Below are 12,120 nucleotides of genomic sequence, written 5' to 3'. Positions count from 1 at the left end.
CAACACTGGTCTGTGAGAAAATCAGAATAAGGTAATAAAGATGGGTTGACATGGTTAACATTTTATTTTATACTTACATTAAGCACAAGCAATATTATGGTAAATATTTGGCAGTTGGATAAACAGGACAGTACTGTGCTTGAACACCTTGGATTTGATTTAACATCACACATCCTAATTGAATTACAGCAGTCAGAAAGCATAGTTCCAAACATGAAGCTTGTACAAGGGATAAGCTGTTATAAAACAATGTTTGTCAAAAAAATTTAAAGTCAGACAGGTGGAGCTGAGATGGTATTTTTCAGACGAGCGTGCTATTGATAGTGGTTGTCCCTCCCTCAGAGTTTGATGACCTAGAGGACCGCGGTGCTCTGAGGAGAGGCAGACAAACACGGCCACAGCCCCATCTAACTAGTAACCTGAGAAGGTCACCACGGAAACGCACTCCAACAAAAGCATACAATATGGGGTTGAGACAGCAGTGTGTAAACCCCAGGCACTCTGTCATCACCAGAGCCTGCTCCAGTCGGACACGGGCCTCACAGCTTTGTTTAGAAAGGGCCCCCAGCTCCACCAAGGTCTCCACCAGCATGGTGATGTTGTAGGGCAGCCAGCAGAGACAGAACACCGCCGTGACCAGTAAGGCCAAGCGAATGGCCCCCTGCTTCTCCAGGCTCCTCTGACTGTGGCACAGGGTAAACACCACAGCTGTGTAGCAGTAACTCATGACAGCCAGTGGGAAGAAAAAACACAAGAGGTGGGTCAGAAACCGGTTGGTCAGACGCCAGTTTTTGGCATGGATGCCGTGACTGTGGAAACTGCACGTTTGACGGGTCTGAACCTCGGCCACAGAGAGAAATGCAGCATTCGGGGCAGACAAGATCAGACACATGAGCCACAGGAACAAACAGGTGAGGTGCACGTTTCTGGGACGACGGCTCTGTAGGCTGGGAACCGCGTGAACAATGGCCAAGTAACGGTCACAACCAATACAGGCCAGAAGCAGACTGCTACACAACATGTTAAGGCGATTCAACAGACCCACCATTATGCAAAACAATTCCCCAAATACCCAACCCATGACCATCTGAGCCAAGGCAAAGGGTACAGTCAAGAGGAACAGGAGGTCGGCTACGGCCAAGTGGAGCAGGTAGATCTCAGTGACACGCAGAAGGCCTCTGCGATTCAGGAGCACAGTCAGCATGAGACCATTCCCTGTCAGGCCCAGTAGAAGCATCAAGCTGTATGCCAAGGGCTGAAACACGGTCGAAAACAGCAGACCTGTCCCCCTTGAACAGGTGAACTCGACATCAAACTCTGACTCGTCTGATGAGTTCTCATCTCCGCTAAACAAATCTTCAAAGAGTGTCTGAAAAAAGAACAAACATGTGCTTTGTGTATGGTGTCTTAGGAGCCATGACATCAGACTTCTAGAATAGGAGTACATTACTTAATGAGAAGTGTACCATGAAATGTAAATCTACAGGAAACCCAACTGGCCAGATTCACTTCCCCTCCTACTGGATGTTGACAACCTCACATCCACCATCTGTGACCATTTACCCAAAGTGATCATGACCAACTGAAAATAATCAGTCACTCATACAACATAAAATATGTTTATAATGGAAATCACTTAATACTAAAACACATTTCAAGGGAGAAAGACTGAAAGGGAATGTTGAGCATCAATAAACCTGAGTAGATAGTTACATCACTATAATAAGTTATACTAATAGATTAGTTTGAACATGTTTGAGCTTTGTAGCACATAGACATAATCTACTGTTTATGGCAGCATCCTACAGAGCATAAAAGCAACATTTGCTTTAAACTGCTCAACAGCCTATCTTTCATTTAGTTGAAATCCAAATCATCTCTGTCAAGATTGACAATATCTTAAATGTTGCCTGACCAAGCAAGAATGTGGGTACATTTACTATAGGCATACGTCATTGCAACTTTAGACCATAGATTGATGGAGACTCACCTTATTGTCAAAAGTGTCGAAATCATAAAGTCCCTCTGTCACAACAGCCATGATAATTGTAATTTGTATACCTTTTGTGTGCCTGAGTCAATTCAGAGTACACTATTGTCTGCAGGGAAAGGTCTTATGAGCCTCGATACACCATGCATGTTATAGACTTCCTGGTGCACCAGAGTGTATGCTGTCAATGGAAAACACTTTTTTTTCTCTTTTTTACACATTTGCATGTATTTTTTTGACAAAAGGATGTATTACTTAACAATTAACCCTTGAAAATGAAAACACACTGAACAATATCCAGGATTCATATTCCATAACGCAGTTGACAAAAACAGTTTGCCATAGACTTGCTGTTTAATCGCATAATCAGAACTCAAGTGTTTCGTGCGTGTGATGAATTGCACCCCATTAGCGTCCGCATAAATCCTTCATGGTTTAAATTCGTTATTTGACAGAGCAACTTAATTTATTTGATGAAAAAATATATATATATCCACGTAGTTTACAGGCCAATAATGTACCTCGTGGAACAGTAATAATACTTGGCTGTGTGTTTGATTAATTAATTAACTGTCAAAATCAGGTGACGAAATGTGGGAGGGTTCATAAAGCAGGGGAAGCCATCTTGGAAATTCTGTTGAGACCAAAATGATTAGCCGACTAGGTAGAGAACTTCGTAGCAAGCTAGAGCTTTAAAACATCAGAAACCAGACAGATTATCACAGCCATCCGAGGTAACTGCTCAGTAGATGTATTTTACAAACATCTTTATTTAACTGAGATGCACATAGCAATGGATATTTGGTCATTTTGTTGATAATGCGCTATATATATATATATATTTTTACTTGCGACGTCTCTTGAGTGCGTTCTGCTGTCTGCTTTCCTAACCTTGGGTAGCAAGGGATCCGTCTATTTGTTGGAGACGAACATTGAAACCGTCGCTAGTCACACATTATATAGATTAGCTTAAAAATCAGGAGTTTAAAAATCAGGTTCTTTCAATGATAGCATGCAATTCGTTGTTGAAAGCAATTTGTTGATAACGTATTTGCATTACACTGTCTTTTTTGAGTTTGGAAGATATGTCGTCAGTGTCGACTGGTCCATTGGGTTGTCGTTGGTCAAAATAGTCTCTGACGACGAAACTAATGATACGCAAGATAGTGTTAAGCTAAGCTAACTACTGTAACTAGCTACAATGGTTAAGTAGCTATCAAATCAATGTGTTGTGTACGAGATGATGATGGCTAGTTTACTGATCTCACAGCAACACACTATTTGCAATTGTATTTTTAATATGTTGACATTTATTCTGAACAAGCATGATGTCAGTGCTAGCAACGATTTCCTTCTGATATCGTTAGGCTTGCCCTAATGGTAGCTAGCAGTCTTTAACAGACATCCAAATCGTCAAGGCAGGTTATATTGGATGTGCTATGAACCATGACATGAGGACGTCATGAATTCTTCTAAAGCGGTAGCTAATGTCACTAGTTTCAAATTGAATGAACTTGTGGAGGTCACAGTGCAGGACTGCGTTAGCACGTATGTATGTATGTATGTATGTATGTATGTATGTATGTATGTATGTATGTATGTATGTATGTATGTATGTATGTATGTATGTATGTATGTATGTATGTATGTATGTATGTATGTATGTATGTAAACATTGAACGTTGTGTCAATATTTCCGTTCTGGCGGGGTATAGCCTGAGCCAGGGTCGGTTTGCAGATCCCGCTTTTTGGCGAACTAGGTAGCTGGTCAGCATTTAGCTATCCAACAGGCTAAAAAAGTCAGCTAGCTAATTGTGTGCTAGTTAGGCAGGTAACACGTACTCTTGAAAGTGCTTATTTTTTCAACTAACAAGTCAAATTTCCCTTATGTTTTCTAGGATAAAATCTGAGGAGAATACGAACATTGGCAACAAACAAAGTGAAATGGCCTGCTAGCTAACAAATACTTTGGCAGTTAGCTGCTAGCTAAGGTTTGCTACTTCTGACAAGACCCAAGTGAGTCACAGGAGTGTCTCAAGCCAGATCCTTGTTTTTATTGCAGTACTAGTACCAATGACTCATATGCTTATTGACATTTTTGATGAGCTGCTCTGCAAATAAAATTTATATTACGGAAACTGAAGACAAGAAACAAGACAGTTGACTGAGTGCATCAGATCATCGAGGAGGTTGCGGGGACCCTCAACTGATCCCTCAAACTCCTGGAGAGGGGGGACTACATCTCCCACACGCACACTAAAGACAATTCTCACTCATTTGGAAGTACATCTAGAGAATCATGAGTGCCACAAGAACAGAGAACCCAATGATCTTGGGTTTGTCAAACCAGAATGGCCAACTTCGAGGATCGCTAAAGTCTGCGGGAGGACCAGGTGGAGGAGGGGGAAGTCCTCAAATGCAACAAAGTCAGACAAAGATCGGAAGCACAATCAACAATGGCAGTTCTCAATCTGCCCCCACAGCCAACACTGTCATAAAGTGAGTTCTTGGTGCCTTTGTGAGGTACTCGACTTAGCCCAAATCATGCTTTTGGTAAGGGTAAGCAATCCAGCTTTAGATGTAATTTAGATTTCTGTCTACAGGGCTGGAGATGACTGGAAGAAAAATTTGAAACTCCCCCCAAAGGACATGAGGATGAGGACTTCAGTAAGTCATGTTTCTGTAAAAAACAGGGCTTACTTAAATAAGTCTTACATTTTGTTTGAGTTTGTATGGAATTTGTATTTGGGAATGTCATATTCATATTTGTGTTGACTAAGCCCTGATCCTTTCTTATAGGATGTAACCGCAACTAAAGGCAATGAATTTGAAGATTACTGCCTCAAGAGAGAGCTACTAATGGGAATCTTTGAGATGGGCTGGGAGAAACCTTCTCCTATCCAGGTTGGTTTGCAGTAAAACACCTTTACTTGAGCGTTCTTCTGTTTAACTTTGAACATCCTCTTATTTATTTGTAAAGGCACCTGTAGGGGTGTTTTGTATATTTATATTGAACAAACAACCAGAACTCTGCTCCTTGATCCAATGGAAAAGGGGTCAACTTGACAGTGGGTTCATATTAGCCAAGCATGCAGGAATTGCAGCTATTTGACTGGATTAAATTATAGCAAGAATGAAAATAGTTTGACAGCTATGTAAATTAAATCAATTAACCTTCAAGCAAACATGGTACAACATGAAATGTTTAGAATGTACCTACTCTACTTTGATTACTGTACATCCTGGAAGAAAAATAAAAAGCAAGAAGTTGGAGGGAGCAAGGAGAAGGGAAAAGCTAGACAATACTGGTCTACGTTCATACCCAGCAACCATCTGTAAGAACAACCAGACTATGTCTGTACCATTACTTATCAACATACAGAAAAGGACTACCAATACAACAGGAAATCACACATTGAGCTTTGAGAAACATCAAGAAAAAACCTTGCAGCAATCAGGTCTCCCAGCCTACACAGCCTAGAACACACAAAAAAAGTTTAGGTTTAATCAATGATTGTTTTTGTACCCCTCAGGAGGAGAGCATTCCCATTGCGCTGTCAGGAAGAGACATCTTGGCTAGAGCAAAGAACGGCACAGGAAAGAGCGGAGCCTACCTCATCCCCTTACTTGAACGCATTGACCTGAAGAGGGACTGCATACAAGGTGAGACGAGAGAAGTGACATGAATAGCTACGGTTTTTTGGATGCCTGTGTGGAAGCCTGGACTACCTCCACCATCATCAGTATGTCTTAGCTGCTGCTCACCCCATGTTATTCTGTCCTCTAGCTTTGGGCATCGTGCCCACCAGAGAACTGGCCCTGCAGGTCAGTCAGATATGCATCCAAGTCAGCAAACACATGGGTGGGGTCAAGGTCATGGCAACCACAGGTGGGACCAACCTGCGTGATGACATCATGAGGCTTGATGAGACAGGTATGGTACAAATCTTGACTGAAGGCCTTTTGACAGATGGCTTTATTTGTATAATTGTTTTTGTATAGGATTGCGACAACATTCAATCGTTTAATCAATTATGCAGTGCATGTGGTGATTGCTACACCTGGGAGAATCTTGGATCTGATCAAGAAAGGGGTAGCCAAAGTTGATAAAGTGCAGATGATCGTTCTGGATGAAGTAAGTAAATTCTGATTATTGAGAAGTCTGTACAAGTTTTTCATTTTTAGTTTATAAAATAACATTAGACAATTTGTGATTTCATAAGAAGAGTCCTACTTGTTTTTTTTCATAGAGAAGCTTTGATGTATTGGCTATTGATTTCATTCTTTTTCTTTGATCACCAGGCTGATAAGCTCCTGTCTCAGGACTTTATGGTAATGATGGAAGAGATCCTGGGCTACATGGCAAAACAAAGACAGATCCTGCTCTACTCTGCCACCTTTCCACTCAGTGTGCAGAAGTTCATGGTATGTTGTTAATTTAGGAGTCAGTTTAAACTTTCCTCTATCAAACTTTGATCTATTACTTGACCGCCTTTTAAAAATGTTTGATCTTTATGTATTTTTAGGTATGACAATCAAGGATCTTCTACTGTACTTGCTATATGCACTATTTGTATGTTACTTTGAATAAAAGTATCTGCTAATTGTATTACATAAATGTGTACTTGTCTGACTGTACTGCAGGTCCCTTGTCTGCTGTACAGGCGGTATTTGCACCATATTGGCCCTACCTGTGGCTTTGGATAAATGTCTGCTAAATGAATACATAGAAAATGTATTACATTTGCAGTGCTTGTGCGTTGTTAAACTGTGGCTAATTCGGTATTGATTAAGCACAATCTGACCCTGGCTTTGATCTCCTTTGCAGAACTCTCATCTGCAAAAGCCCTATGAGATCAACCTAATGGAGGAGCTGACCCTTAAAGGAGTGACACAATATTATGCCTATGTTACTGAAAGGCAGAAGGTCCATTGCCTTAACACACTGTTCTCAAGGGTGAGTGCTGGCGTACTGTGCAGTGTTTGCTCCATGCTTAGCCCTTCAATGTGCCCTATAGAAAGAAAGAGTAAATTACATCTTGAAATCACATTTGGTTACACATTTCGTAAGGAGGCTATCAACTCCCAATGCGGGATGCGATTGAATCTGTAAAAGCAACCAGGTTGTGCTCAAGAAAAAAAAGCATGTCTCATTCATTCACGCACTTTCTACTTTGAATATGTTTTTAAACCATACAATGGAACTTGAGAATTGAACATGCCATCTTGCAAGTATTTATACTGAGTCTTGTATGCATTTGTCTTCCTTCAGCTCCAGATCAATCAGTCCATAATCTTCTGCAACTCGTCTCAGAGAGTGGAGCTTCTGGCCAAGAAGATCTCCCAGCTTGGCTACTCCTGTTTCTACATCCACGCCAAGATGAGACAGGTCAGGGGAACGTGCTGCCTCCGTGATAGCAGTTTGCCAACCACATGTTTATGAGTGTAAAGTGTACAGGCAGTGCCACACATAAAACCATAAGCTTTATGTTAGTGGTTATCTTGCAAGATTTGAGTGTAGTAAGGAACATGCTCAATGTTCCCTCTGATTGGGTGTTAGGATTAATGCATGTATTCCATTTGCAGAGCAGATTTAAGTGTTGGTTTAAGTATTTATTCATCTTTGGTATTATGGTTGTGCTTCATTAAGCTCTCGGCTTGAAAATGCATAGCTTTACATGTTCAAGCACAGGCTGAGAGGAGCAGAATATCCCTCAGTCTATATGATGTATCAAGTCAAACACAACCAGAGGTAGAGGGAGAGTAAAAAAAACTCTGCTATGAACACAGCTCATTTTATCCTTGCTTTTAGAAAACAAAATGCTCTGCTTTAAACATGAGGCCTGTTTTAAAGCTTTACACATAAAAATGTACTCATTACATGTATTTTTACTTGTCCACTCAAGTTTGCTGTTAGTATTTAGCCCTGGTGTAGGTTTTGGGGTTCCAGTTGTGATTTGGCCTAAATGTCCTCTTCTGATTCTCCAGGAGCACCGCAATCGTGTGTTCCACGACTTTAGAAATGGCCTGTGCAGAAACCTCGTCTGCACTGGTACGTGTAATCAGCTACTTCAAAGAGTCTCCTCTCTGCACTCCCAAGAGCTGGATTGTAGAATATCTTTTACATCATTATGTGTAACCTATGTCCACAGATCTCTTTACCAGAGGCATTGACATTCAAGCTGTGAATGTTGTGATCAACTTTGACTTCCCCAAGCTGGGAGAGACGTATCTTCACCGCATCGGCAGATCCGGTACAGACCCCGCTAAAGGATGACTACTATAAAGTTGTTTAAATGCAAATCAGATACAGTTGCTCTTGAGATTTCCCCACAGACCTCACAGTGGTTTGTGATTTGACCTTCGTGGACTTTAGCCTGTGCTCTTGTTTGGAACAGCCGTTTGATGATCTGACCTTTGACATTGTCGTCCCTCACTGACCAGGCCGTTTTGGACACCTGGGTTTGGCCATCAACCTGATCACCTACGACGACCGCTTCAACCTGAAGGGCATCGAAGAGCAGCTGGGGACTGAGATAAAGCCCATCCCTGGCAGCATCGACAAGAGCCTGTATGTGGCAGAGTACCACAGCGAGAGCGGGGAGGATGGCAAGCTGTGAGCAGGAGAGGTGAGAACCTCAGCCAAACAGTCCCATTTAGAAAAGAAGAAGGGATGGGCAGTCTGTCATTTGTAACAGTGAATTATTGTTAAAGGATTGATGGATCAAAGTAATATCTTACGGCATCAGGATTTTCTTGGTCAACTCATACAGAGGTTGGTGTGACCCCCACCTTTGTTTTCTCTCCACAGATCAGTCGCACCCCACCCACCCCATCGCTCCTCCCCTTTTCGTTTACCCTTCCCTTCTGTGTCTTGGACTTTTTCAATACCTAGCTTCCGTCTGTCTTCCTTTTTGGGGGCCACCGCGAGGACCGTGTTTTGTGACGGACAAATGTTGAAAGAACTAGTTTCCCTTTTGGTAGGGCTCTTTGCTGTACCACTACATCAATACTGAAGACATCAAAAGCACTTTGGAGGAAAGGAGGGACCAAGTAGAACATGTATCAATGGAACTAGTGTGAGGATTCATAGCCACCAACGTCTGCAATGCCAGCACACCAAGACCCACATGTCATACCTTCACACTCACAGTTTTTGTTTGTTTCCTAGTTTTTAGCTATTTGAATCAAGTGCCTTAACAAGCAGCTGAACTTGTTCTAAAGTAATAACCCTTTCTCCTGATTCTCATCTAGCTCAAAAAACATACCACACTGCACTTTCATCCAAGTCCGACATTTTGTTTCACGTATCAGTATCCTTCCAATGAAGGAAAAACCACTTGCATTTTGGTCAGGCCATACACATTTGGATAGTGATAACCTGGAGTGGGTGGAATTATTGCCTGCTGGCGTGGCTGCATATGAGTCTTGACTTTGTGAAGAAGATAAATGGGGATTTTCCAAGAAGATACTGGATTAGAAAGACCTTTTTTTTTTCTTTTTCTTTTCTTTTTTTTATAAAGGTTCCAAGAGTCAGAGACTGACCACTTGTTGAAGAAGCATGTGCTTCTAAAGACCCAAACTCTTTCCTCCTCGTCTTTCAGTGTCGGAACAATATGAGCTGGTCAGAACTCCTGAGCAGCCCTTCTATACAGCAGAGTCATGAGGATTCCTCTTCCTGAGGGTGAAAAAAAGTGGATCAAAAGTCCTTTGTCCTGCTCAGCTTCACCTTCCTTACCGGGTGGCCACACTTTAACCTCCCAAGATGTGCTGCAAACACGTGGGGCGCACTGTACACTCTGTATATACTTTGTTTGATTTTTAAAGGTTTAAAAGATATGTTTTGAAAGGCTGGTTGATGATTGTTTGAGATTGTAGTTATCCAATCAGCACTGGCGCTTAGTTTCCTTAACTGCCATCCTCCTAACTGAAGAATACTGCAACATTGCCCCATGAATTAATTTATAATTCTCAAACGTGCCGAATTCATTTTGGATGTACCACAATTACATTTTGTTGTAGTTGGAATGCGTCACTGACGCTGATTTAGACACATTTAAGGCCCTTATAAATTCAACAGTGGGTGCAGTTACGGAAACCTGCACTTACATTTAGATTTAAATTATTACAATATTTTATTTTTTTCCTAAGTTTATGCTATATAGAAAGATGGCCCAATAAGCGTGTAGTTGAACACTATGATGGTATCGTTTTATTTCTGCACATCACCAGCCTTGGCTTGTTACTGACCTATGAGACACCCACCAGGATCCCTGGTCTAAGTGTGTGTAATTTATAAAAAGAAAATTTGTGTTGTAAAATGTCGTAGTGCTACTTGCTGCAGTGCAGTTGGTTTGACAGTAAGATAATTGCTGTTAATCAAGATGTTTAGCTGTTATGTTGGTCCGTGTGCTTTTGGCACTGGTACATTACTTTTGGAAGTGTTTGGGGGGGAAATCTGTTTTTCTCTCCCTAACAAGAATTGATAAAGATGTAATGTATCAAGGAAAACCATCTGACCCTAATGTAGCAGGAAAGAATCTTTGAGTGCATTGCAAGTCAAGGTGGCTTTTAAAAGCCACTTTCCACACAATGGTGCACAAAACAAATGGCAGAACAGGCTGCACTTAAGGATAGACTAGAGACATGGGGGTCAGGCATTTACACTGACTTGCACTGCTCACTCCACACAGGTCAGCCTAGATGGCAGAGTGGTGTGTTGGAGTTTTGTGCATATGGGTGGGATGGGTGGGCTGTAAAAGGGTGGTGGTAATGTTGGAGGGTGGGGTGACGTTTTACCAAAATGTTTAGTTAAATGACCAACACCAGGGCTTGAGAGTTTAAGTATTTTGAGTCCACTGGATCTCATTGGCTCATCGAAGTATGCAGGTGTATCATTTTAGCCCTTTGGTGAATGAAGGGTATGGGAGTGGGATTGCTAGTACTATTGGGATATCTTTGATTACTAAACTCCTTTTGAGGTACTGAACCCTTGTGACCATTGTTGTGGTTCCCTTATTAGGAGCCCTTTGCACCAGAAATGGTGAGATGCTCTACCAGGTTCAGTTCTATGCAATGAGAGCAATTGCAAATATCCTATTTCTAGGACAAACCTACTTTTTGCCACCTGTAGAAAGTTTGAATAGGGTTGACCTCAGGAATCCTCATCTCTCATTGTTTAGGACTGGAACCTCTGTTCTCTTCTACTGTGGCCCCAGAAAACACATCTCATTGCAGGGTATTTTGAGGATTACATTTACTTTATCTTATACTTTTTATTTTTTGGGAAAAAATTGGGTGGGGGGATGGGCTAAAAGAGATGTGACTTTAGATCAGAGAACAGGGGTTTAAATCAAAGTACATTGGCAGCTGTCTTTCATCTTTTATTACTTTTGGATCACTGTGTGTAGCCATGGCTCTTCTTTTCAGCACAGAAGTATCTTGTCATTTGGGGAGTGTTGTGTGCTGCTTTGATGGGCTGTGGTCCCATTGGACAGTGGAGGGTTTTGTATCTTGAAGAATGAGACAAGGAGCATCTTGCCATACATTTGGCCTTTTCTGATTGGTTTATAAAGGAAATTGTCTCATTCGTCAGGTAATTGTTTTAGGGAGAGGGAGGTTTATTTTTAATTTTGCTGCCCTGATGCATAATTCCTGGACTCGATACTTGAAACAAACTAGTTTTAACATTGGCTGGTAAAATCACTTGTTAATGTTACTGGATTGTTCCTCCAGGAATAATGCATCAGTTCAACTTAACTGGGAAGGTGGCCTTTGGGCATTAATTGGGATAAAAATAAACTTGGAATATCTATTAAGGTTCTGGGTTAGAAAATCTTATGTCATAAAACTGTGCCCTTAAATTTGGACTTTGTTTCCCCACTTTAAAAAAAGCTGAAGAAAAGATTTTCAGTTTAAAAGACCTTGTCAAGAAAACCAAATTTAAGTGAAATACTGCTAAGAATTGTTTATTCTTTGGAAATCTGGCATATTTAATTGGCCTTTCCTCAGTGAAGCTTGTTTTTAAGTGGGGTTTGTGTTGCAAAAATGTCATGGTTGTTATCAGAAATGAAGGAATGTTTTTGTTTGAAAAATAAAGCTCACTGAAATCCCTTTTGCTTCTGTTGAAA

General features: G+C 41.2%; 2 protein-coding genes across 2 annotated transcripts; one reads left to right on the top strand and one right to left on the bottom strand.

The window, feature by feature from the left end:
* Nucleotides 1–4: 4 nt before the first annotated feature.
* On the bottom strand, nt 5–2,147 carry LOC124478352 (C-X-C chemokine receptor type 5). Its single transcript, XM_047036617.1, has 2 exons — nt 1,991–2,147; nt 5–1,369 (listed from the first exon to the last, which is right to left on the bottom strand). The coding sequence occupies exons 1-2, from the start codon at nt 2,039–2,041 to the stop codon at nt 302–304; spliced, it is 1,119 nt and encodes a 372-aa protein (XP_046892573.1). The 5' UTR covers nt 2,042–2,147; the 3' UTR covers nt 5–301.
* Nucleotides 2,148–2,607: 460 nt separating this feature from the next.
* On the top strand, nt 2,608–12,103 carry ddx6 (DEAD (Asp-Glu-Ala-Asp) box helicase 6). Its single transcript, XM_047036616.1, has 14 exons — nt 2,608–2,724; nt 3,889–4,489; nt 4,594–4,657; nt 4,790–4,894; nt 5,524–5,653; nt 5,778–5,924; nt 6,031–6,125; nt 6,293–6,415; nt 6,819–6,947; nt 7,263–7,379; nt 7,979–8,042; nt 8,143–8,244; nt 8,435–8,619; nt 8,802–12,103. Exons 2-13 carry the CDS (start codon nt 4,290–4,292, stop codon nt 8,608–8,610), a joined length of 1,452 nt encoding a protein of 483 aa, XP_046892572.1. The 5' UTR covers nt 2,608–2,724; nt 3,889–4,289; the 3' UTR covers nt 8,611–8,619; nt 8,802–12,103.
* Nucleotides 12,104–12,120: the final 17 nt, after the last annotated feature.

This window comes from Hypomesus transpacificus, chromosome 15 (assembly GCF_021917145.1).
Source record: "Hypomesus transpacificus isolate Combined female chromosome 15, fHypTra1, whole genome shotgun sequence".
NCBI lineage: Eukaryota > Metazoa > Chordata > Actinopteri > Osmeriformes > Osmeridae > Hypomesus > Hypomesus transpacificus.
This window is presented reverse-complemented; position numbering and strand designations above follow the sequence as displayed.